Source organism: Parasteatoda tepidariorum, chromosome 1, assembly GCF_982258835.1.
Source record: "Parasteatoda tepidariorum strain Cologne lab strain chromosome 1, Ptep-v5.0, whole genome shotgun sequence".
Taxonomy (NCBI): Eukaryota; Metazoa; Arthropoda; class Arachnida; order Araneae; family Theridiidae; genus Parasteatoda; species Parasteatoda tepidariorum.
Window position 1 is genome coordinate 29,362,990 of NC_141755.1, and position 26,833 is coordinate 29,389,822.

Below are 26,833 nucleotides of genomic sequence, written 5' to 3' on the forward strand. Positions count from 1 at the left end.
ATACAAACAAGTGTCTAATAGTAAACTGAAAATGTATGAATAATGGATTTTTGTAAATTAAAGAAATTTCAAAGATGAATAACTGTTTCTTTAATATCTAAATAAGTGCAAATTTGAAAAATTATTGTTTGGAAGTGAGCCGTGTTTGGAAGATTTTACCTTGACCGCAGAAAAAAGCACCGGTGCTTCATGCTGTATTTCAAAGCCATAAATTATTAAAATAATAAATATAATATTTTTGACTTATTTTTACCAAAATTAATACGAAATAATGAAAAAAAGCATGAAATATGTGTTTAATAGAAATTCTGCGTCAAAAGGTTGAAGGAATGGTAAGATCTTGTCCTTAATGCAAAATTTCAAGAAATCTTGAATTTCTGAATTTCAACACTTAAAAATTTTGATATTAGTTAGTTTTGATATTGGTTTTTAGGAAAGAATGTCACTAAAATGAACTAAGTTTTTTTCTCCTTTTTCTACCCTTTTCAGAATAGGATTTTGTTTCCATGTGGTCGTTTTTAATTTTATTTACACAGCTTATTAACTTCTAAATATTTTATTTGTACTGATTTCTTTTAAAATGCATATATTAAGTTTCCTGCTAGCTTTAAGCATATCTTAATAAGCATTTGGCAATTACTTTTGGCACATATATTCTATTAAAATGCCTAAAAATTATTAACTTGCCATTAAATTAAATATATGATCTACTATAAAATATTTAATTAATACCTTAAATTAAATTAAAAATGATCTAAGTGTGATATCGTGAGGTGGAAACTATGCTACGTTTCTGGAATATTAAAAATGATTCTGAGACATTAATAGGACATTTTATGCTGTTAGTATGCTTTGATAACATTTGTTTACGGTTTTTAACAGCATTTATTTTTGTCACATCTATTTCTACTAAATTGCCAGATTATCTTGAAACTTAACTACATATTCTGAAGAAAAAACCCCTCAAAACTTCTGATATACTGTCAACGATTCAGAACCTAGAAAAATTTTTGAGGACACGTAGAAAATATGTTACGTTTCTGGGATATTAAAAAAATTTCTGAAACATTTAGGGAAAATTTTGAGCTCTAAGCTTACATTATTTACGAGTTTTAAACTCATATTTATAGCAACACATTATTTTTATCCGCTTCTGCTTTGTTAATCATAATTCAATTTGGTTTCAATATTTTCTCTGTGCTACGCGTATGTGTGATTTACAAACTAATTCCATTTCAAGAAAAAGTGCATGTAGTAGGTATACTTATACTTATTTTAAAATTATTTATACAAAACATTTGCATCATAATGCCTCCATTCAAGCATTGTTTACAGGGAACTTGAATTACATTTTTAAACGATACAATAATTGCTGTCGATATGACGATAATTGTTTGACGACAATTTTCGTAGATTTGACGATAATTTGATAATTTGACGATAATTTTTGCCTCTCTCGTTTCTTTCAAATGTCTAAAAAGGCAACATTTGTAATTAAGTATACATTTATTTTGATGAAAATATTCTAGAAATGTTTTATTAACTATGAAAAATCTTTATCCTGCACTGTAAAAATTTTTTCGAGTATCTGAACACAAAAACGGTGGCAGCTACTTAACACTAAAGTGGTGTTCCACTGCACTAAAACCACGGATAATTCCTGGTGCAGTTAAACAAATAAAATGCTTTTTTACACTACTCAGTGTTAAGTAGCCGCCACTATCTTAGTAATTCAGTAACATTGAAATTTATAATTACAGTAGGATATGATACACAGAAGAATAATAAAGTTATTTTTAAGCGACAATATAAAGTGTAAGAATCAATACTTTATGTAGCATACATACTACATACACTAATTCTTGAAAATGAAATTAGTTTGTAAATCAAACATACGCGTAGCACAGAGAGAGAATATTGAGACAAATTTGAACTTCGCTTTAAAATTATCTACGCCGAAAAAAGTATCTATGATAAAACTATTTAATAGAGTTTGTAGACACTTCAACATTAAAATATAGCATAATTTCAAATGTATATGAAAGATATGAATATGATATGAATATGTATATGAATATGATATGGTAATTACTTGAAAAAAGTGTTCCTTCGTACGAATTTTAAGGTTTCAAATTCATCAAATTCGAAGAAATACCACTGTTTTTTTTTTTGCTTGGAAACATTTTTCAAAGCATGTAGATAAATTTCTAGAATATTAAAGTGGTTTTTGAAACACCTATGGTGATTTTTGTTTGGTTAGCGAATAAAACTGTTTACAAATTAGAACTTCTAGTTACGGATAAAACTTTATACCGGTCATTTTTTAATTCTTTACAGGAAATATTTGCATCTAAATGCCATTGTGGAACAAATAAAAAAAAATTGTATAAATGTAGACATTAATTTTGCTCGGATCACACATACTATTAAAACTTTATATTGGGGAAACATTTTAGAAAGCTAGTAGATAACGTTTTTAGAATGTTAAAGTGATTTTTGAAACACCTATGGAGAATTTCGTTCGGTTTGAGAATATAGCTGTTTACAAATTTATTCATTTGGTTATGAATAAAATTTTATACCGGCCATTTTTAACATTCTTTACATGAAATACTTACATCTAAAAGCTATTATGGAACAAACAAAAAAAACTTGTATAAATGTATACATTAATTTTCCTCTGACCTCACATATTATTAATACTTTATACAGTGGAAACACTTTATAAAGCATGAAACGTTTATGGGATATGAAAAATGCTTCAAAACGCTCAAGATTTTTGCCATGAAGATACTTGAATTATTTAGAAATTATAACTTTTTTTTCCGGATAAAGCTACATACTGGTCATTTTTAACATAATTCACACGAAGAATTAACATCCAAATGCCACCATGACACAGAAATCTTTTGAATTCATTTATCAAGTTTCCCAGGAGCCTGAAGCCTTTTTATAGCAGCAGAAAGTAGACTAAATTGGCTTTTAATGAGAGTCTCTGATGATAAATGCTTGTCAATGACTTTTTTCTTCACGGAAAAGTAATTTCAAGGCCAAACATATCGCCCAGGGATGAATCTGCTCTGAAAACACTACAGAAAATTCGGACTAAAAAAGTTAATCCGGCACATAAAGTCATTGGTGCTCAAACGGAAAATCATGCTTTCTCTTCCAAAATATCGTCCATAGTTTTGCATGCCTCGTTAGGTAGTCAGAACTTTTTCCTTACTCTTATCACTAATGATGTAATTTCTGTGACACTTAAAAATTCTGCGAGATTAGTGTGGGAATATCGTTGCTACATTTCCTACTGGGTCCAATAAATATTGTGTAATAACTTTAACCTATGTATATTAAAGAGGATTAAATATATAAGTTTAATTATATTTCATCACTGCTCGTCAATTTCTTATCCAAGTAGTGGATTTAAGTCAATAAGTTTATGTCGATTTCGTTGTAATTTTAAAACAAAATCTGAGAATAAGGATACTAAAAAATTGTTGGTTATAACGACACTTAGACAAGCCAAGTTCGCCAGCCATTGCCCCTTTGCGAATTAAGTCAGGAAGGTGCGAATTTCGTTTGACAAGAGAGCACCGTAAGGGTGAAAGTACGTCTTAGTTTAGAATCCCGCGGATAGAATCAGCAATACTCATTCGTGAGGCCAAAACCTCAATTTAGACACAGATCTGATGGGGAAGGAAATTTTCTCAAGATTCCTGTAGCCATGGTACTGCTCACCGACCGACCACAGGACTTTCGATTCCACAGATTTTACGAGCATGTATTCGGTGGGCCTTAGAGGATTCGAGGATCGACCAATTTCGAATCGATAAATAGTTTTCTTTTTCTTTTAAGATAGTCAGCTGCATCCTACAGCCAAATGAAAAAATCCTTATCAAAAATATTTTTTAATAAAGTTATTAATTTTTTGAGAAATAATACAAGTTTTCAAAATTGACAATACCTATCGAATTGGGATAATATGCCTTCAGGAAAATCTTAATTTCAAACATTCTTCTTACAATAAATTCTTTATGAAATAGTGTTCTAAACGCTCATATTTGTTTCTCTCATCTCGTTTCGACATTGACTGTTTTATTTATTTTGCGAGAACTTACATCTTCAATGCGCATTTTTTATTTATTTATAGCCTTAAAAAAATAAAGTGTTTGTAGGCAAAAACTGGTTCAAATATTAACCATTGTCTGCACCAAAATGTATTTCCCATGGTACTAAAAGGGATTTTATTTTGGAAAAAATAATTTCGACTTTAAATTGAGAACAAATTTTTATTTTCAAATTGCTTGCTTAGAAATAAATATATTAAAGAGTAAAATGTTAGTATAACTTAAATATTTGTAAACGAAGTTAAAAGCTTACATGTAAAAATTGTCCAAAGTATAACACTTTTTCTACACTAGTTTTTTCACATAAATTTGAAATAATAGAATCAATGATGATGTACAAATAATATTTCTTAACAACTGGCATTGCATTCAATTTTTTTTAAAAAAAATCTTTTTACAGTCTATACCAGTACAATCTTCAAGTCCATGGTTTCCATCAGGACCCCCTCCCATGAAAAGTTCAGAAGAAAATACAGAAGCTGTGAAAAAAATATTACCTCGAGTAACTTTTGACTGTCGAAGAAAAATGGGTTATTTCTCAGACTCTAAATTCGACTGTGAGGTGTTCCATTACTGCCAACCGGATGGTACACGCAACACTTTCCATTGCCCCACCGATTCAATATTCAATCAACTGTCTATGGTGTGCGAAGACAAATCAGTTTTGAACACACGGATTTGTAAAGAGGGCACAATAGGTACGAAAAAAGAACTGAAAACATCAAAGAAAACTTCTGGACCCGCAGGGAAAACTTCCCCGAAAAAGAAATACTCCGGAGATTTGAGCAACCATAGATCTCACAAGTCCTTGGCACATCTTACACCAACGAAGCCAGTTTCAAGATTCGCTTTACCTCTAGAAGATCTGTTAAGTTACATGAATATCGACCAGCAAGCTCAAGCTTCATTTGTAACGCCAACAATCGCCAAATTAAGTGATAAACCTAGCTCATCTGTTGCGTTAATTACCAGAGGGACGACGTCTGATCCTTATTCAAGTTTTGGTTCTAGAAAAATAAGTAAGCCAATGGTGACTACAACGGTATCACTAGGCAGCAGTTATCAGACTGATTGGACGCCAAACAAAGATAAAATTTTAACTACAAGAGCGACACCAGATGTTTCGGATGATACTTCCGTTGAATACGATGCTATCGAAGGAAGAAAACCCCGAAAACATAAAAGAGTGGGTAAAGTTATAGATTTCAGTGAACCTCCACGAGTAAATACAAAGGTAAAGTAATGATTTATAATCAAGTTAAAAATGTAACTTAAATATCTGTTACTTTCACATTCATATTTTGCAAAATTTATAGAATGAAAAAAAGTTTGTCATAATAGATTCAAAGTATATATGAACAGAGACCACATTCAGGGCGATAATAGGGGTTATTACAAACTTGGAGAAAAGATAAAGCACTTTCTAAGGACTGAGACAATCCTTAGGATGAACTTCAATCTATGCCATCGTAAATGTCATCCTACACCACTAGGTGCGTCTCCCCATTTAACTGACATTTAGTGCTCTTTTAAAACGGCATTTATTTGAATTATCTTATTTCGATATTTGTTTTAGTAATTATTATCAAAAAATGCATTTGAATGGCTAAAAAGTAGCTGTTATATCGTAAATAAAAAATTTGGTGATTATCCTGTCGTGATCACCAAGTTGGTCTCATAATCATTAAATCACTATAAAACAATTATTTCTGGGTCTATTAAAATGCGATTATTGATAATAATTACAGTAGAAAACGTATAATTGACACCTAATTTAGATAAACTAAAATATGATTATTTAGATAAACAAAATACGAAAATTTAGATAAACAAAAATACGATTTCAAATGTGCACGAAGAACCAGTTCATAGCAGGGAGGCGTCCCTAGTAGCGTAGGATGGCATTTTGAACACAGGTTGCAATGCAAATTACAATCTTTATAATGTGCCATATCTCTCTTCCATATTTATAACCGTTGCACTGATTCATTCTGTATGTAAGATGTATTATTCACATTACATATTAGCGGAATTTTTTCTTTAATAAGCTGTACAAAATACCATGTAAATAATACTATGCAAGGCTTGTAATGCAAGGCATAACAAGCCTTCTCACTTATTGGTAAAGTTGTAAAATCTTATTGAAATAATTTCTTATGGGAATATTTTAACAAATCTATGAAAATTAATTGTTGTTTGACAAGTCAGCTAATCATAGTCGTAGTCGAAAAAAAAGCTTTTTTTTTTATAAAGTCGCAAAAATGAGAGGCTTTCTTTCATAATTTAAATTCCTATTTCTTTGATTAATGTTTACTGTGTGAATGTTGCCAAAAGAAATAGAAAAAATAATTTAAAAATGCAACAACTGTTCTATGATTTTGTTCGCAAAACTCTTGCACGAAAAAGTAAGAAATAAAATATTGAGTTTAATTTACAAGAATATAAGTTTATAATTACTTATAAGAATTTCTTATAATTTAAAAGAAAAATTCAGATGTAAAATCGGTAGTTTATTTATAAATAACTTCTTAACGAGTGAGTCATGTCATTCAACGAGTCGTATCTTAAAACAAAGAAAATTAACAGTTTTTTTTTCTTTGTTTCACAGAAAGAAAAAATTATTTAATAAAAATCAAAGTGCCAAGTGTAGATCATAGTTTTAAAATCCAATTATTTCACCTGAATTATAAAAGATACATTGGATAGTTAAGAATAATTTTGCAACATATCTACTATTGGATACTTGCAACCAGAGAAGAAGTGAGTGAAATATGCCAAACCATGGAAATTTAAATCTGATTTTATTGGATACCTGTAAGTGACGTCAAACGTATCGAAACTGATTGATTAGCTTCTTAATCGACAAATGCCACGATTTATCTACGATAACGTCACTTGCATTTATTCAATTTTAAGACTCCAATAAATAAATTTTGTTTCGTTTCTACACATAAAATTATGAATTTCAACCAATCACAAAATTTTACCTGTATGAGGTAACTCTAAACTTAGTAAGGTACTCTAAGATAACCATTCAGTCAACTTAATTTTCAATAATGTAAGCATACAAATTCCATTAACTTTATATCTATAAAATTATTCGTATAATATTTTTGCTCTAATACTGTTCGTTCACAGCGACAAAAGCACTCACATGTGTCAGCCCGCTCTCCAACCGATAGTCCACCAGAAGACGATATTTTAGAGACCACCTTCCCACCAACGACTACCACTACAGCGTCTCCTTCAAATGGTTCTCTACGGCTTTTTTCAGCGAACAGAAGCAGAGCCAAAGATTTTCGAAAGAACAAGCGAAGAAACCTTAATAGACGCAAACCTTCAACGACTACTGAAAATGGTAATAATACTGACATTGCTCCCCCGGAAACAACGACTGAAATGCAGCCAACTGATGTTACAAAAATTCATGGCTCTAAAAGGTAATTTTTTAAAAAAAAAACTTTTTGTGTTTCGGAATCAAACATGTAAAGTTGAAGCTTCATATAACGAGCACACTCTCAAAAGTAAGATCTCCTACTTTTTGCAGAAACACTACAACTATTTATTTTCTATAATATTTGCATAATTTTAAAGTTAAATGTTTGCCTAATTCTCTACGTAACCACCAAACCAATCGATGCAATTTTAAATATTTGTCCGTTTCTAAGAGTCGTATAAAGCATATTACCACAGTACCTAAATTAGTATATTAACCCCTTCCTTCTCGCTCCCGTGAAAATGACGTGGTGAGGTTTTGCCCTCTATTTCTCGTTCCCGTGATATTGACGGGCTGGAGTGCTCAGCAGTAACGCGTCAATAAGAATAGAACTAATTCATTTCTTTTGCTCGGAGAACATTTTATTTCTCATTTTACACACCAGATGGCAGTACCAGGATATTTTTAAGGTAATTGTAGATAGTTAGTTTATTTTAAACTAGATGCCAACACTAATCAAATACGTAATATAAATATAAAAGCCAAAAAATAGGCACTTTTATGACCATTTCCTTGAAAATTAACCGATCGTTAAGGGATTAAGGACCTATTTTTCCCAATATCGGTAGCATTCCTCATTGGTGTTAATAAAGGTTTGGCGATTATTTTACGGTCCTCTTAAACGCATAAGTACCTATTTCTGTAAACGCTGGGACAGTTTTTGTTTGCCCGTTTTCTACCTGCTACCCGTTATGTTCTTCAAAAAGGGTAGAACATCATTTTCGACTTCGTCTTTCGAAGCGAACCGTTTAAAGTCGGAGTAGGTCAACTTCATATGCTTGTTTTAACTACAATAAATACTGACAGAGGCTCTGAAACAAGAAGAAAACTCATGTGGAAAATACAAAACTAGATGAAAGAAAAACTTTGAGCTAGGACGCAAGCATTCTGAACTCGGCGTACATCAAACCAAGGCTCACCTGCAACAGTTCAGCACATTTTGTATTCTGAGCTTGGCACCCAGTGACTATTAACTATTCACTATTTTTGAAAGAACACATGACTGGAAGATGATTCAACTCTTTGAGAAGAAGAAAAACGGAGAGATATGGCGGAGAATCGGTATGACATGGGCACAGAAAAACTGTCAAAATGTTCGAGAAAATTCATCGACTGGTTTGACGATTATGTGAAGAAACAGATAAAGGTTTAACCGTTGAAATGCAAATAATAAAATTTTATTTCATTTTATAACCGTTGTTGAACCCGTCTCGACCCACTTCAGGGTTTACGACTACTAATCTTCAACTCCTTAGCCTTGTAATTTTGAACCAATCCAGAAGACAAGTAAACTCCTGGATCAGTACCCTCAGAGGTATGATTTTTTATGGGAACATGGAGGACTTTGTGACTCGACAGATTTAACGTGCATCAGTCACCATTTACTACACGGGGAGTCCTCGGCCGGCGGGGATCGAACCCGCGAACTTTTGAACATGGGCCCAGTGCCCCTCCAACCAGGCTATCCCGGCCCTAAAATAATATAATTGAAAATAAACGGATTTGTGAACGGGGAAATTACTTTTGGAAATGCTCTCGTATGTAGTTTCAATACGTTTTTTTATGTAACGGCACAACAATTGGTAAACAGCAATCGCGGTTTAATTTGTAATTTTAGTTTGCGTTTTATATTTTATGCTAATAAGTAAGCGAATAAATTTCGAAGCTTATAATAAGAAACTCAAAAATCGAGATGCAATAATCGAAATCTGTCTCTACATTATAGAAAATTCAACTACCATATCCTCAACACACAATGAAAATCGGATTAACAGTTTCGGCGGTATCAATGGATTAACAGATGAGATGAGGTTTTCTTGCTTGAGATGCTTGTTTTTTCAAAAAAACTTTTTTTTCTTTTAATTCAACTTTCAACTCTAAAAGTCAGTAAGTGATAGCATCGTCTTTAGTGCACTCTGTTGCAGCACGAGGTTGTATCGTCAAGAAGGTGTCTCTAAGAGCCTCACTTAAATATTTTGAATACATTTTAATCTGCTTTTTTTTTTGCTTCGTTAAATTTTTTGTTTTAGCATCCGAATAGAGTCTCGGTGCTGCCATCAAGTGTGGCAGAAACTAGACGTCTAAATTAACATGACCAACGGTATCTCACCCATTGTGGTGGTCCTGAAAGAGTGGCTACCATCTCTGGAGAACGCACTAGGTCTGCTCATCGGCAAGACCGATTGTGCAGCTCATTGGAAAAAAAAAAAAATTTGTTTCATATTTTTTCGTGTTTCCTTATTTGACATTTTCCGCCTTTGGTGCAGATGCTTGCACTGTCGATGACAGAGGTTTTAATGGTCTCTCTTAAAGGTTTTCCTCACAAAATCTATGGAAAAAATTTTGTGCCTCCCAAAAGTAGTCGTAAATAGGGGTAGTCGCTACATAGAAGTAGTCTTTCCCGGATGCTTCATGGTATTTTCTTTACGAAGTTTGATGAGAAACAGAGATTTTAGAATATTGAATTATTTATGCTTTAATTTCAAAGGCAGAAAGCATTTTTTTTTTTAGTTTTCAGAATAAAATGCTTTGACTTTCGTATTTTTAACGTTTTGTTGAACTGTTTATTTCAGAAAGAAATCAAGGTACGGTGGTATGCAGCAAAGCGAGAGCATAGTTTCTCAATCTTGGCTGGGATATTCTGAACCGGGTAAAGTTGAGCCATATACTTTGCCGCCATTGCCAACATCAGAATTTGAAAATCTTTTTTCTTCAACTCAAGAAAATGAACAAAACGAAAATTCGGAAGAAGAAAATAAAAATCCTTGGTACGTGACCACTGAGCCAACGACAGAGGACATAGCAGAAGCAAAATTTGGGGAAAAAATAACTGGTAAGTTGAAAACTTAGTTTAAAATGAAGTTTAAGAAACGAAAGTCAGTTGTCAAATTATAAAAACGATTAGAAAACTGCAACACTCTCTTCTCCATGAGATTTATTTAAGACGGTTCTTCAGAAGCTCAAACGATTTTTTTATAAAGTAGCTATGATTTTATAAAACACTCCTTCTTGTTACCTTATTTAAGTAAACATAAGCCACAAACCTGAGGTAGTGTCTGTCTAACTAAACTGTCTTGAGCCATGTTGGTAACTATGATTTCAAAGTTCAAATAGGAGAGTGTATTTAAAATTTAGGACAGATATTGACTCTGACAGACGAGGAAAATTTCAAAAGTTCCCCTCTCTTCGGCTATTCTTATTGCATGCGAAAAAAATCGCAAAGGCGGATTGAGATGCGAACGAGAATTCTCATTAGCATATCTTAATTCGCATACGCGAACTTCTAGCATACAATGCGATGGGTCCTTTTGAAATGCGTTTTTTCTTGTTTCCATAATAACAAACAGGACGAGACTCTGAAGTGAGAGGAGTTCTTTGGCTAGACAAGACAGTACCTCAATGATCTTTCATCTTCTCTTTCTTCTGCGTCCGACCTAATTTAATCAGATATCCTAAAAATATTTAACCTATATTCATCGACTTAATGATACTATGATTTGCTTTTAATAGCGAATTATTTTTCTTGAAACAAACATAGGCGTATAAATCTATTAAAAAATTAATATTACAAATAAATATTTTTCAATCATCATTAAATAATAAGTTGTTGTATGCAGATACATATTTATATTATTATTATATTTAGATTCTGAACACCAACAACGACGGAAATTTAGAAGAAAGAAAATTCTCCCAGAAACAACCGATGATACAGAAGCAAAAAAATCCTCTACTTTACTATCAGACGATACGTCGGCAGAGGAATATTATGAACAACCAAAGCCATCAATAAGAAAAACCCCAACAAGAAAGTTGAAATTTAGGAACTCTAGAAGACTGGAAGATAAAGGTTTCTATAATTCGCATTCGACAACGAAGCCAGAAGATTTATTTCCGCCACCAAGGGCAGAACCAAGAGAACAAAAATCTAGTCACAGACAGCAACTCTTATTCATATCGGACTCAAACGAGGACGAAAAAGAAATATTACTCAAACCCACCGAATCACCCTCAAAAAGCACAACTACGTATATCAGAAAATACAAAAAGAATAGCCGGACACCAGATGATAATGATGGACATCAGTGGAAACTGGTGGATGATACAAATAAAAAAATTGAAGTGGGATCAATATTTTCATCTCACACAGCTTTAAACAAGCTATCATCACCAAGAAAAAAGTTTTTGGCTACCACAAAACTACCCGACATTGAAGATAGCATCAGAGCTGACGAATTACCGAAGCATTTTCTTGCTCAGCAACATCTTTTGAAACTTATGAATGATTTTTTCGCAACAACATCTGCAACTAGCAACTCACCAGAAAATTGGGATGTGGAAGAAGAGGCTGTCACACCAAGCTATAAGGTAACTGATACTATGGAAGAATCAGAGTCAATAAATGAAGAGATGGAAGAAATACCTTCAGATTTATTAGAAGTCGTTGATTTTATTGCTGAACAATCAGATGAAGAGGACCAAAAAGAAGACAAGTCTGGATCTACCCATGAAATAATAAAAATCAATGGACCTATCACTGATGCACACTTGAAAGAAATTCTTTCAGAGCGAGGGTTTGAGATAAAGAAAAAAGGCCGTAAGGAATCCGTCAAAAAATTTTTCATCGTTCCTGACAAAGAGAAAGAGGACAAGAAAGAATTAGCTGAATTGGCACAATTCGCATCTTTGAGACTCATACCTCTAGCAAAACACTTGAAACCAAAAAGACAGCCAGTCACTGTCATGCCAATGAAAACAGAGAATTCAAAAAAGCAACCAGCGATCGTTACGGCAAAGAAAGTTCCAGTCAGAGTGTTCTATAAAAACCACATGAGTGAAACAGTGCAGCAGAAAGTCGTTTTGCCAAAACCTGAATTAAAAATAATTAGATCTCGTTTACCAAACCCAAGTTTGCAAGTAATTCAAAATGGTAAAGTGAAACAACAGCGAACGTATAGTCAACCACACCCGATTCCCCAACCGCCAATTATTTTACAATCACCTTCAATTTACCCACCACACCCTCCTCCTTTACACAAAAAGTCTCCATCTTTTAAATTCGGATTTCCTTTCGTGGCAGGAGGAAGATCACTATTACCCAGCTTCCGAAAGATTCAAGGTAGGAAAAAGAGATCAGTTCAAATTAGGAGCAAAAGACAAATGAGACCTCCATTTCTCCCATTTCCAAGATCAGTGTTTCCCGCTTTTAACCCAAAATTTATTCCAACCTTTTCCCCATTTAAAAGCATTTTTTCACCCAATGGTTTACATACATCAGGATCTAGCTTAGCTCCTTTCTCCTTCTCAATGCCAAATCCCCAGATAAGGACACCACCAGGCAGCCCATCTCGACCCGTACCAGTTCGTCATGTGACACAAGCTGGACATCAAACAGTTATAGTAGAAGAAGTCCCAGTTCCCATCCACGTTGAAGTCCCAGATCCAAATCTCGTAAGGCCAGTACCATCAGGAACACATCCAGCACCTATATTATCAAGGTACCCTAACAATCAATACAGATCCCCTCCAGCTCTTCAAACTCCACCTCTTGTTCAAAGACCTCAGGGAAGCTATCCACAACCAAACTACAGACCTTTTGGAATGCCATCTGACATTAGACCACCAATTGTGAATTACCAACCCTCGGTACCTTTTCCCCAGCAGTTAAATCCTAATCCAGGACCAGCATTTGGCTTGAATGTACCACCACAACCATATCATCCAAGACAACAGATACCACCAAACGGTCCAAACAGTATTCAAGGTGTAATAGCTAACTCTCAACCAGCTTTCACCCAATATGGTGTGCATGCAAACAGTTATCCTAATTTTCAGTATTTTCAAAGTCCTTATGCAACAACGATATCAGACGAGCCGGTTCCAGGCAGGATAATGTACAGCGGATATAAGCCACCAAAAACAACGGCAGGAACTAAAATGCCAAAAACTACACGTCAACAATCTCCACCCAGAAAGGAAAGACCAAACGAAAATAAAAGACCTCATCGCCAAAGAACAATACCTCCTCCATCAGGATATTACACTGTCACACCAAGTGCAGTAATAGGACAATATGTCCAATACCATGAAGTCCCAAATCAAAGAGGAACAACATCAAGAAATCCCAAAACAAGTATGGTTACAGATTATCCAGGTCAAAATTCAGCCAAGACTCTGAATACAGATCATTCTGTGGGAATAAATGATTCAGTTCCAAGGAAACGGAAACCTGGAAGGAGGAGGAGACCCAGACCACCACAATATATTTCAACAACTGAAGTAGTTCCTGCATCAAATGACATATCACCCACACCACCACCACCTGAGCAGATTCCAGCACCTCCCGCAGAATATACTTCAAAACCATTACATCGGGAAAGTTCTAGTTACTCACAAACACCAAAAGATAATTTTAAAGCCGCAGAAACTAGCAGTCTCTATCCCCCAGCCGGTTACTATGGAAAAGATCAAGTAGTGCAGTTTTTTGAAAGGCCACAGCCAAAAGCACCAGCATCAAAATATTACCAGCAAAATGATTTAGGTGAATCAACAGCAAGTGCTGAAGTAGAGGAATCAGTGACCAGCTATTCTGAAGAAGATCCGGATCAACCAGTTTATGGGGCAAGACTGAAAACAAACGATCCGAGGCAGTCTAAGAAAAGAAGAAGACAACATATTCCATCCCCTACACAGCAAACAGAAATTCGAGTTAATCCGGGAAGAACGATGCAGAATTCAGAAGGCAAAAAAGAAGGAAGATTTTTTAATAGTAATGATAGAAAATTGAATAACCCGGAAGAAGAAAATAAGTCTACAAGCCAAACTGAAAAAAGAAGGCGTCCAGTTTATAGAGCAAAAAGCCGACCTACATCGCCATCAAAACAAACGGGATCAGGAAATTTCAAGCATGACGGTAATTTTTACAATGTACCGCGTGGTCTTCAAAACCTTGTTGCACCATCACAAAAGACTTCCCAATCCAACACAAGAGGTGCTGATATGTTCGGAATACCACATCCAGTTATAGACCACAGCATATACTCATATCGACCAGAAGGTGCTCCAATCGAGTTTACTTCAAGTTTTTTCAGTGTTCCACCAGAGCTTGCAAAACAACATGAATCGTCTGTGCGAGAAATGAACATGAAAGCTATTCCTGAATCTGCGAGAAATTTTTTCTCAGCACCAGCTGATGTAGCATCCAAATTTCGAGACATTGATGATACCAATACAAAAAATGAACAAGAGGAAAATAAATCACTGAGCTCTCCAGAAGAGAAAAAAGAACAGGGAAACCAAGCAGTTCGTAAATTAAGGAAGCCTAAGCGCAAAAACAGATATAATCCACGAAACAATAACGACAAAGAAAATTCTGAAGTTACTGCCACTAAATCTAGACCTGAATCAACGCAGTCGATTAGAGAAAAAACGACAACACCGTCAACGACAACAGAGCCTAGACCTATTTATTCACCTAAGCCCACAACAACAACAACACAACCTACTACAGCAGCTCCAGAGCCTGTTTTCAAACCTAGGTCTCCCCTTCTTCCGAAAACCTTACCAGATTTCTCCAAGTCGCTTTTGAATGGTAAACTTGATATTAAAAAGTTAAATGCAACTATATCTACATCAGTCTCAGTATCTGGCCCATTCCAGCAAGCAGATAACACAAGTTCCGAAGAAACATCCAACAAAAAAGTATTTACTTCGCAAAATGGTGGCTTAGCGGTGGTGAGAAGAGATCCAAAGAGGAAAAGAAAGCAAAAATATGGAGCTGATGCAAATGAACATTTTGGATCAGATAGTGAATCAAATGCCAAGGCAAAATATGAAATTGCAGCCAGTGTCTTGGACATTATAAAAGCTACAACCGAAGCAGAAAAACAGGGAGGATCTGGTTTTTACTCAAACAATTATGATAATGGTGAAAAATCAGCAGCCTCAAAAATATCAAATTCTTGGGCGGAAAACCCATCACTCATTGCATTTGAAAATAAAAGAATAGGTGTTCAATAAAATTAAACTTGACAGAAATATGTCAAGACAAAGCAGTTAAGAATATGACTGGCTGGAAATTGTTAACGGTTAAGAATGTGATAAGACGGAAATCTATTAAACTGTGAATGGTGAAAAATATGACAGGGTGAAAATCTGTTCAACTTTGAACGATTAAGAATATGACTAGATCTATTAAACTTTGAACTATAAAGAATATGACTAGATCTATTCAACTTTGAACTATAAAGAATATGACTATCACACATCGCATAGCTCACAGAGGGCATTTGTTTTTTCTAGCCATATCTTTTAAGCTAAGTTACTGGCAAAGACTTTATACTGAACTATTTTATCACAAAATGAATACTAAATAGTAGTATGCATTTTTTTAAAACCAATGTTGCTGGCAATATAGGATAATTTTATTATTGTTGTGTAATTAGAATAAAAAGTTTGTTTTTACGATTTGTTTATTTACTGAAGTAGCATCAAAATAATTCTAAAAATTTCATGTGCAACAGAATTATGCACAAAAAAATGATATAAATAAGATTCAGGTGCATTGAACACATAATTGTTCCATTTATTACTAAAGAAAATAGCAATTTCATTATTTTCTTTAATAATAAATTCTTTGGTTTAATTTCTTCAATAATTATAAAGGACACAACAATTATGACTTTTAAATATATACTATCCATATTAAGTTATAAAAAAATTTATACATGGATCATTCCATTGTGACTAATATAACATTGACATATTTAACACAGTAGTTAAAGCACTGGGAACATACATAGCACATTTTGAAGTATGGGTTTTATCTCCAGTGAAGTATGGGTTCTACCTGTCCACCCAGTTCATTAGTAGTAATAGTAGTTTATTTACGTCGTACTAGAGCTGCACAGTTAGATGTTTTAAAAAAATTAATTTTATAACCGTCGTTGAACAGCCGACCCAATTTTTTTGGGTTTACAATTTCTAATGTTCAATTTTGTAGCCTTGTAATTTTGAACTCAATCCGGAAGACAAGGGAACACCTGGAACAAGTATCGGTAGACATTTGCCTTCGCGGAGGAGTATTTGATGGAACTAACTCGCATTTGCGTTTCATGGAGAGGAAGACCACGAGAACCTCCCATGGTTAGCCTGATGGCCAGGGAACTTTTAACCCATGATCCATCTACCACTGAGGATATTTCATGTCAGCACTGTGGTCGGTGCAAGCCGGATGCGGAATTCGTATCATCCAGCCATCGCTGAGATTCGAACCCGGTTCACCTCATTGAAAGGTAAACGCTGTATCCCCTAAACCATCGCGGCTAGCACAATGAGGTATTGAAGATAGTCTGGAAAACATCCTCGATGATGAACCGAAGACATGCCATTACAATTCTGATTGTTTACAGTGGGGTTTGGCACCTCGGCCTCGCAAAGTCAAGCAACTTACGATAGAACAGTTTGACGAGAACCAATACCACACACCCTTGGTCCCTTTGCAGGCACATCAAAGTTGTCACCCACCAACAAGTGATGATTGACTTCGGTGATCTACTAGGAACCACGTCTTAATGATTAGTCAACTGCCGGTTAGTTTACTTAGAAACCATACAGTCACTTAAAATTATACCATCTTATTTAAGAAAAAAATAATTTTATGCAAATGGTTAATAAAAATAAAAATATAAAGAAATATAAAGGTTTTAAATATTATCTGTTTAGCAGGCTTTAAATATTCTTTGCTCAGTTTTTAATTTTGAAATACAGTATTTTTTTGACAGACTCAACAGCGCAATTTATAATAATATATTTTTAACGTCATTTATAAGATTATCCAAGTATAGTTTTTCACACATCTTTGTGATTTCCTCCACAAAACGTGACTGATAGGAGATATTTCAAAACTGTTGTCAGATCATATACATAGTACCTAGAATGTATGACGAATAAACAGTCAATGTACAATAGTCAATGTTTAGTCAAAAAAGATTTCACCATAAATGTTGACATTTCTATGGTATAACCCTTAGAAACTAGTAAATCATGTGATGAAAATGGTGTTAATTTTCCTTAATTATCATTAAAAAATGTATGCATACGTTAGAAAAATATGGTAAACATTATTAAAAGCAACTCAAAAGTTCTTCAAATATAGCAAACCATTTTATAAGAAAATAATTTAATAATAAAGTTAATTGTTTAAACAACAACCAACCTTAAATATGTAAGAAAAATTCAGTACAAAGAAACCAGCTGAAAATTAGGATTAGGATGATGAGTTGAACTATTAGGATGCGTCTATCAGAACATAAGCCTAAATAAATAGAACTATATAAAGTTTCAATTCAACAAAATGGAATATTAAATCGAGTAAGTGGCTGTTAAAAGCTTCTTTGTTAATAACAAAAATTTTGGTTGAAGAGTCTCTCATAGTAGAGGCTTTTTTTTTTTTGGGGGGGGGGTGCTTTATTAAGATCGATAAGAATAATTTATGCAAGCATTTTTATTTCACCTTTAAAATTGTATGTTTTATTTTAGTTAGTAGTATGGGGTAATTCCGGATGTTCTTTTCCTTAGCCATCCTGTCACTGGTCCTAATCTAATGCCTATAATGAAAAGGAACAAAAGAAAAGCAGTTATTTAAGAAATGACTTATGACTTAGGTTACGGGTAAGCCCTGTATCTCATCGTCCTAGACATGAGGTCATTGCTAGTTTTAGACTTTTGACTTTATGTGGAATCGCATACATTGCAACAGTGTCGTTCCCTATTCCTTTCCCAATGTAGAATGGAGTTTTATAAACTAAGAATTTATTTAAAAAAGTTATGCTCTTCAAGACAAGTACTTTGAGGAGGACAAAATTTTTAACCATCCAAATGAATAGTGGGTTGCTAGAGGGGGAACATTGGTCTCTAACTTTGTTACCAAAAATAAATATGAAAAAACTGTTGTTATTGAAAATTGTTACTCTGAAAATAAATATGAAAAGAAAATTGAAATTTTTTGATGTCAAACAGTCAAAACATTATTTATATCATACTACTATATCAACTTAAGAAGCAGATTTAAATTTATAAGTCTTTTATGCCCCAGTGTATATCACAGGATAAAGATACATTTTTTTAACACCTTTTTTATGAAAAACAAAAAAATTACATTAAAATATGCTCATAACTTTTTAATAAATATATCTAAATGCACGTTAAAATGTTGTTGATAGATATTTAGGCAAAACTCGTAATTTCCTTCTTTTGTTTGATGCTAACCTACTTCCAAGAACTCTGATATGCTAGGGTTCTAAAGCCACTGTTGTTACATATTCAGAACTAAGTATAATATAAAATATTAATATTTTAAAGATTATTTAAAAAATTTTAATAATATTTTTATAATTTACATAACACACAGTATATGAATAAGTGTCTTAGAGGCAGTTAAATTAAAAGGCAAACACACATGTGATATTACCTAAATTTTTAGATTCTATTACTATCACATTGAGAAGAGTAAACATTAAAATATGAATGCAGTATTATATAATATTTAACACAATTTTAAAGCTTGCCCAAATCATAATATTTTACTTATACTACATGTTTAAAATGTAAAATTTCTACACTTAAAATGTTTCTATATGTTTTCCACACTATTTTTTATTTAAATAATTATATTTACTTGATTGTGAAAAAGAATATGATATTGAATTATAAAAAAGATCAGTATTTTTTTCTTATTTTCATGTTTTAGCGATATTACTGAAACGATTTTTAATATCTAGTAGCAAAAAATATATCTACAACAAAAAATACCAATATATATATATTTTTTTAATTCCTTTTATTAATTTTTAAAATTACTACATAAATACAATTTTATATACAACTAATAATTTGCTTACAAATCTGATCGAACGCCAACCCCAGGTCCAGGGGGTGGCTCAGTGAGAGAAGTTAACCCTCCTGCAGGCTCACAAGCAAGTCTTCCATTGCGAGGACCAGCTTTCGGCACTCTACCAGCTCTTAAATCATCAAGTATTTCATCAACATCCTCAACAGTCAAATCTTCATAATAATTATCATTAATTTGGAGCATTGGTGCATTGACACAAGCTCCAAGACATTCAACAACATTCAAAGTGAACATACCATCCTTCGTTGTACCCCCAACATTAACACCAAGATTCTTTTTGCATCTATCGGTGACATCTTCAGCTCCTCGTAACATGCACGGAGTAGTACCACACACTTGAACATGGTACTTGCCAATAGGATCCCGATTAAACATTGTATAAAATGTAGCAACTTCATATACTCTCATACGGGGCATTTTCAACATATCAGCGACATAGTGCATAGCAGATAGGGGTAACCAACCGTATTGTCGTTGGGCTAAATCTAGTAAAGGAATGACAGCCGCAGCTTCGTGGCCTTCGGGATAGATATTAATAATCGATTCAGCTCGTTTTAAGTTTTCTGGTGTGAATTCAAAAGGAATTTCAGGGTTGTTTTTATCTGTATCTCTGTGAACAAATAATTTGTCACTTTTATAAGTAGATGAAGTATAAATCATACCCACATTTGTGCGTTGAGGAGAAATTTTCTTGAGGACGAACTGATTTCCGTACCGCAGTAATGAACGAGCTACACTTTGCATTTTTTCACAGGAAACTATAATACAAAAGTATAAAATTTAAGTACAAAAACATAAAATATGTAAGTACAAAAACTAAAATATTAAGAGTCAGAAAGCATTAAATTAATTACTGTAAGAAACATATTCTTCAAATAATCCTCAGACAATTAATTACTTATATAGCCTACATGAAATGTAAAAGGAGTAAACTAAGAAGCTATGTAGTTAACAATCAATAGCTTAATCCTAAAATAAAAGTTTTTTAGTTAATTATTAGTCAGAGCAGAGGGTGATATCATTATATGAAACAGGGGTGCAACGAATAGTGATTTGACTGAATAGTCGAATATTCTGCGGCCAAATAGCAAATTTTACTTTTTTTAATGAAAAAATCATTAATAAATATTACTTTTTATGCAGAAATAAGTTCAGTCATTGAAAAATAATCAAAACTTAGCTGTATTATATTGAAGCTGTATTATTAAAGGGAAAAATACTTTAATTGAAATGTTTAAGATAATAAGACATTAAGATAATTACAAATATTTAAGATAAAAAAAACTGACTAACAGCAATAAAAAAAAAAAAAAAATGAAGTTGTAAAAAAAAAAGAAATAGAAAAATAATAACTACATAATTTTTAAAACAAAATGGTACTTTTCCATTGCACCGGCGCAAGTAATTTAGGCTATTTTATCTATTTATTTACTTACTTTTTTCTTTTAAAAAAGACTTCACTTAAAAAAAAAAAACTGAATTTACTTGTACTTAGTAACTTTGCATTGACAACTTTATCCCCTGCGTTAGCAAAATAGAAAAGTACCAACCTAACTTTAATGCTAAAAATATTACTTTCTAGAAGAAAAAAAAACATTAAAAGAGATAATGTCTATCAGAGATGCTTATAAAACTGCAGAGCTACCATAAAACCACCTATAAAAAAAGATTTTATACAAAAACCAAACAGATATAAATAAAAATCAATCTCAATTTTTGAAGGCAAAATTTAAAGCTTAACATTTTTGCTTTGTTTTCTAATTACCATATTTTCAAGGAAATCTTTAAATTCTAATAGAAACCCTTTTAATTGCTGCATCATAATAAATTGGCCTATAAAAACGAAAGTTTTTTGACAAATAGAAACCAAATAGAATAGCTAGATAGAAACCAAAACAAAGACCAATCTTAATTTTTAAACGAAAGATTTAAGGCTAAAAGTATTAATTTAAGTTTTTCACATTGCCATATTTTTAGAAAAAAAAAGAGACCATCAAAGAATAACGTTCATTAGAAACGCTCATTAAAAAATACTGTCATAACACAGATAAAAAGAAAAGTTAACAAAAAAAAAAATCAAAAGAGAAGCAGAATTTTTTTTCTTCTTGGTATTGAAATATAACTTTCACGAAAAGAATGACAGTTTACAATGTCACTAGTTATCTGTCTTGTGTCTTATTATACATGAAAAAAAGTGACAATAAAAGAATAAAATCCATTAGAAATGCATCGTTAATATGCTGTGCATTAGTTTAAAAAAGAATGCAAGAAAGAAACAAAAAAGTTCTCAATTTAAAAAACAAAATGTTGAAAAACCGATGAAATTGATTTGGCCGAATATCAATAAAAAAGAAAAAAAAATTCTGCATTACAAACTCATGGTTCACTATAAACTAATCTAGTTTCAATTCTTTTAATTTCACTTTTTCTTGTGTCTTTCAGAACATAAATTAATAAGTTTTAGAACTTAAATATGTGCAAAAATTACTTATAATAATGCATAGTAAAAACGCACAACTTTAAATTATTCTCTATTAAAATCCCCCCCCCCCCCAAAAAAAAACCTTGTGGAAAAATAATTTTGCAAACAATACTTTGCCGAAAATTCGTCAGACCAAATATTAAATAGTGGCTAAATATTCGGTACATCCCTTATATGAAATATTGATTTAATTAGAACATTGCTATAATGATATTTTAAGAATTATTCTCACACTATATCTTACGATATTGAGTATATATGATTAATTTTGACAATAATATCTTGATCATTATCAATAATGATAAATTCGAAGTAGGATAGTGCAGCGAGTATCATTAATAAGGATAATTATGCAGTGCAATAGTATTATGATCAATAGGTATATCAAGTATTTTCAATAGTTATCATGATATGAGGGTTTCTTTTAGGGCTTACAAAACTATTGATAATGTAAATTAGCTTGGGGATATTTCCGTATCACGATCTCAAGCCCTACTTATAATTGCCAAGGTGCCAAATGGATTTTAAATTTTTCTGTTTAATTTATCAGTTTGTTCAGGTGTCAATATGAGTTGATTCTTTTCTGTGAGAATTTTTTAGATTTTCACTGATCACTACTGCATGGAAATCGCAGATACTTGCTGATTATTTTTTGGAACAGATTAGGAAATGAAAATATTCCTGCATTCAAACAATTGCCAAGTTTTGGTGACATCTGGGCAGAAACTAAAAAAAATATCAAAAGAAAAGAGCAAACTGGAGGGTACAGGGAAGATTTCCGTATCGTGATCTGCAACAGTATAATCGTCAAGTTTTAACAACTTCCATAATGATCGGTGCACAAACAGGTACCGATGTAGAATATCCCCACAGTATTTACAGATGAAATGTTTGGATATTAGGTTTACAATATCACCCAGCAATATTAATAACCATATAAAATTATCACAAAGAATCTGTGGAAAGAGTAAAATCTTAAATATAAATTTTCCTATCTTTAATTCACAAACTCTTTTTTTTTCCTGATTTTTGAAATTTAAAATGTATTTGTGAAAAGGTAGTACGAAAACTAAGATTTTAGTAGAACTGTTAAATATAATTTTAATAAATTTTTAGAACAGTTACAAAATATCAGTTTAAACTTTGCTTAGAATGATCAACAAACAGTTAGACTTATACCTTGCACATTATATGTTGTAATTTTATTACATGCACAAAAATAGAATTTAAAAAGTTTCATATCAAAAGCGAATAAAAATTTTTTTCATCAAATATAAACATTCAATTTATAATCCCGCAAACATGCTTTTAATAAGGTTATAATGACCTATTACAGCTAAGTACTGATTTATAAGACTTACATTTCACTGAAATGTAGTTTTTTCTGATATTCAGTAATTATAAGTCAAGTAAGAGTGGCGAATTTTAAATATAATTTCTTAATCGCGAAAGTTTAATTTCACGTCGACTACTCTTGTTTACAAACTTCGACTTTCAAGATGTCAGAAGGAGAGAACGTAAATAGTAATTTTTTGTTCAGAAGTAACTTTCTAAATGGTAGTTTCAAATAAAAATGTGTGTTTTTGAACGCAGTTTAAAAAATTCGGATCACGCAGAAGAAAAAGTTGTCTATCTAAAAACCTTTCATTGAAAGTCCATTTCAGAAAAAGAAATTACTATGTTTAATTAATATTTATTTATAAATCGAAAAAAATTGACTCTGGAAATTTTTAGACAGAGCAATTTATATTCTTTAATTTTTAAAGCTGTTGTCCGCTACAATTTAATACTATTTCGCTCGAAGTGATACACAAGTATTTGTTAGAATATATTTGGCAATAGATACTGCTCTTGTTTACATTCGTATCGCGATCTTGTGAACAAGTAAACAACTAATATTCTTGATCAAATATTTTTAACTAAGAAATACCTGATATCTTGAATATCTACTGCTGTGTTCAGTATTTACTTATTAAAATCATAAAATCCACATGGACTCATCGGAAGAAAGTAGCAATTGGATGGGCGACAGTAAATCTGATCATTTGCACAGTTACTCTAAACCTCCTGCTGTCAGGGATTCTGACAGTGATGGAAATGATGATGATGAATTAGTTTACTGCATTTGTCGAACTAAAGATACCAATCGCTTCATGATAGGTTGTGATAGTTGCAATGAATGGTACCATGGTGATTGCATAAGTATAACTGAAGAATATGCAAAAAATATTAAACAGTTTTTTTGTTTGATGTGCAGAGAAAGAGATCCAAGTTTAGCCATACAATTTAAGGAAAAGAAAGAAAAATCGGTGCTGAAGAAAGTTGATTCTGATATTGTTAAAAATTTTACTGTTACTTTTGATGATGACATTAAGGATAAGAGAAAAAATCGCAGATGTGGCGAATGTGTGGCTTGTTATCGAAATGAAGATTGCGGACGATGTGATTACTGTAAAGATATGCGAAAATTTGGTGGACAAAATAAATTGAGGCAAAAATGCAGACAGAGGCAGTGCATGAACTTTGGGCATAAAGTGGGTAAAAAACCAAAAAGTATCCCTGATTTTCTAAGTGATGAAACTGAAGATAAGGATCCAACATTTAATTTTATTGAGCCACCTCCTGTTTTACAAGCCAGAAATTCCAATGATGAAGACGAGGATGATGACAGAGATGACGACTATGATCCTTATAAAAGACGATCTTCTCACTCAAATTCCAGGCACAAGCGACGATCGGGGAGGCAAGTTGAAAAGCATAAAGGTCGAAAAATCGAACATCGTAAAAAGCATAATGAAAAGGAGAAGAATTCCAGCAAAAAGGATAATGATACTCTTAGACAGTGTTTTGGTCCTGGCTGTGTTTTTCCAGCTTTGCAAAATTCTAAATATTGTTCCGATGAATGCGGTTTAAAGCTGGCAACAAATCGAATTTATGAGATACTTCCACATAGAATTCAGCAGTGGCAAAGATCTGTCAGTGTTGCTGATGAAAATAATAGAAAATCTTTAGAGAAAATAAGACGGGAATTACAGGACGCTAAAGATCGTTTATCTGAGCTGAACAAAAAGCAAGAAAATCTTGAAAGAACCATTGAAAAGGCCAAAAGAACATCATTTGCTGCTGATCAAGAAAGCTTAGAAGGGGAAACAGAAGAAGCTGAAATTAGTATCTATTGTGTCACCTGTGGACATGAAGTTGGTGCTAAAAATGCTCTAAAACATATGGAAAAATGTTTCAACAAATATGAAAGTCAAACTTCGTTTGGCTCCTTTTATCAAACAAACATTGAAGGAAGTAACATATTTTGTGACTATTATAATGCTCAACAAAGAACTTATTGCAAGCGTCTTAAAATATTATGTCCAGAACATTCCAAAGAACCTAAAGTATCAGACGATGAAGTTTGTGGCTGTCCTCTTACGGATGGAAAATACAAAGAAGAGTTTTGTCGTGCTCTTAAAAAGAAATGCGTGAAGCATCATCAGTGGGAAAAATTTAGAAAAGCAGAAATTGATCTCGATAGAATGAGAGTTCTCTTCAAATTAGACGATTTAATTGAACAAGAAAGGAACATTCGTCAACAAATGGCGAATCGATGCAGTGTTCTTGGTTTAATGTTGCACCAAACTGTGTCCCATGATGACTTATTACAACTATAATTAGATGCTGGAATTAATTATTTTTTTGTACTATTTTAAAACTCAGTACTAAACATGGAACAGTGGCACCCAGAAGCTCAACTTCAATTAAATTTCCTTAAGAAAAGAAAAGTTATGTAATCACTTTAGAGGGCAACAGAAGAAAAAAAAATCCGAGCCTATTTAATGAGGAAAAAAATTCATTGGCACGTTATACATAGATTTATATAAATCTGAATTTTTATTTCAAACTCATTTTACCTACCTAATTCTTCTGTGTGATAAAATATTTATATCCTAATTACAAACGATTCTTAAGTTTTTCTTTAAGAATATTTTTTTATCAAAATGACCTAAAACTTTAATGTTAAATTTGTAAGAAAATCAGAGCTCTTTGTATAATACTATGCTTGAGCTAAATATTTATCTGTTAAAAAAAATCGATTTCATAATAAAAAAATACTTGTACCTGTAAAAAAGTTAGTGTTTTTACTCTTTTGATGTAAAATTTTTATGAAACATATTTTTCATACTTTTTTCATTATTTTGTATTAATAGCCAAATAAGTGAAAAATATTATATTTAGCATTTTAATTATTTATGGTTATGAAATGAAAATTGGTGACTTTTCTGCGTTAAAGATAAAACCTTCTGAATAATAATTTTTAAAATCAGTTATTTAGATCTAAGAAAAGCATAGTTCATTGTTGAAATTTCTTTAATTTGCGTAATCAATTATTGATAAATTTTTGAATATGAATGAAAAAAATATTTTTCATGCTTTTTATATTTTAGTACAAATATAATTCCAATAATCTAGCAGATTTTTTTAGTGGCTATTGAATTGGTTTTTATAATTAAAAAATTCCAAAATATATTATTGTTTGTAAATAGAGCGTCGGGGAAAAAAAAGAAGAAGCAGCAAACCAGTGTCCTACTTGCATCAAAGGGTTAATAATCGAAAGGATGCACCTCGTTGTTTGGCTGCCTCAGGCTGTTGCCCTTTTTCTGAATGTCACTGGCATAGAAGTTTGTGCAAAGAGACGTTTTATTTTATCTCATATTTATTAAAACATAATTTTTTTTCAAAGCATATATAACATTGTTAAAAAATGAATGTTTTTACGACGTAGATTAGATTCAGACTAAAGTAGAAAAATAAAGAATAAAGTTGTA

At 32.4% G+C, this 26,833-nt stretch overlaps 3 protein-coding genes across 3 annotated transcripts in view; 2 read left to right on the plus strand and 1 right to left on the minus strand.

The window, feature by feature from the left end:
• The window catches only part of LOC107450730 (uncharacterized), a 45,089-nt gene extending 29,306 nt beyond the window's left edge, over positions 1–15,783 (plus strand). Inside the window, exons 4-7 of the mRNA XM_087161022.1 lie at positions 4,528–5,361; positions 7,266–7,567; positions 10,197–10,456; positions 11,270–15,783. Of these exons, the coding sequence (XP_087017148.1) occupies positions 4,528–5,361; positions 7,266–7,567; positions 10,197–10,456; positions 11,270–15,642 (5,769 nt within the window). The 3' untranslated portion in view covers positions 15,643–15,783. The remainder of the gene's footprint in view (positions 1–4,527; positions 5,362–7,265; positions 7,568–10,196; positions 10,457–11,269) is intronic.
• A 3,662-nt stretch (positions 15,784–19,445) lies between these two features.
• ND-24 (NADH dehydrogenase ubiquinone) lies at positions 19,446–23,530 on the minus strand. The gene is made up of 2 exons (XM_016062837.4): positions 23,378–23,530; positions 19,446–20,292 (listed from the first exon to the last, which is right to left on the minus strand). The coding sequence occupies exon 2, from the start codon at positions 20,276–20,278 to the stop codon at positions 19,520–19,522; it is 759 nt and encodes a 252-aa protein (XP_015918323.3). The 5' UTR covers positions 20,279–20,292; positions 23,378–23,530; the 3' UTR covers positions 19,446–19,519.
• Positions 23,430–26,833, plus strand: LOC107447804 (CXXC-type zinc finger protein 1). The gene has a single exon (XM_016062830.5). It carries the CDS (start codon positions 24,008–24,010, stop codon positions 25,676–25,678), a length of 1,671 nt encoding a protein of 556 aa, XP_015918316.1. The 5' UTR covers positions 23,430–24,007; the 3' UTR covers positions 25,679–26,833.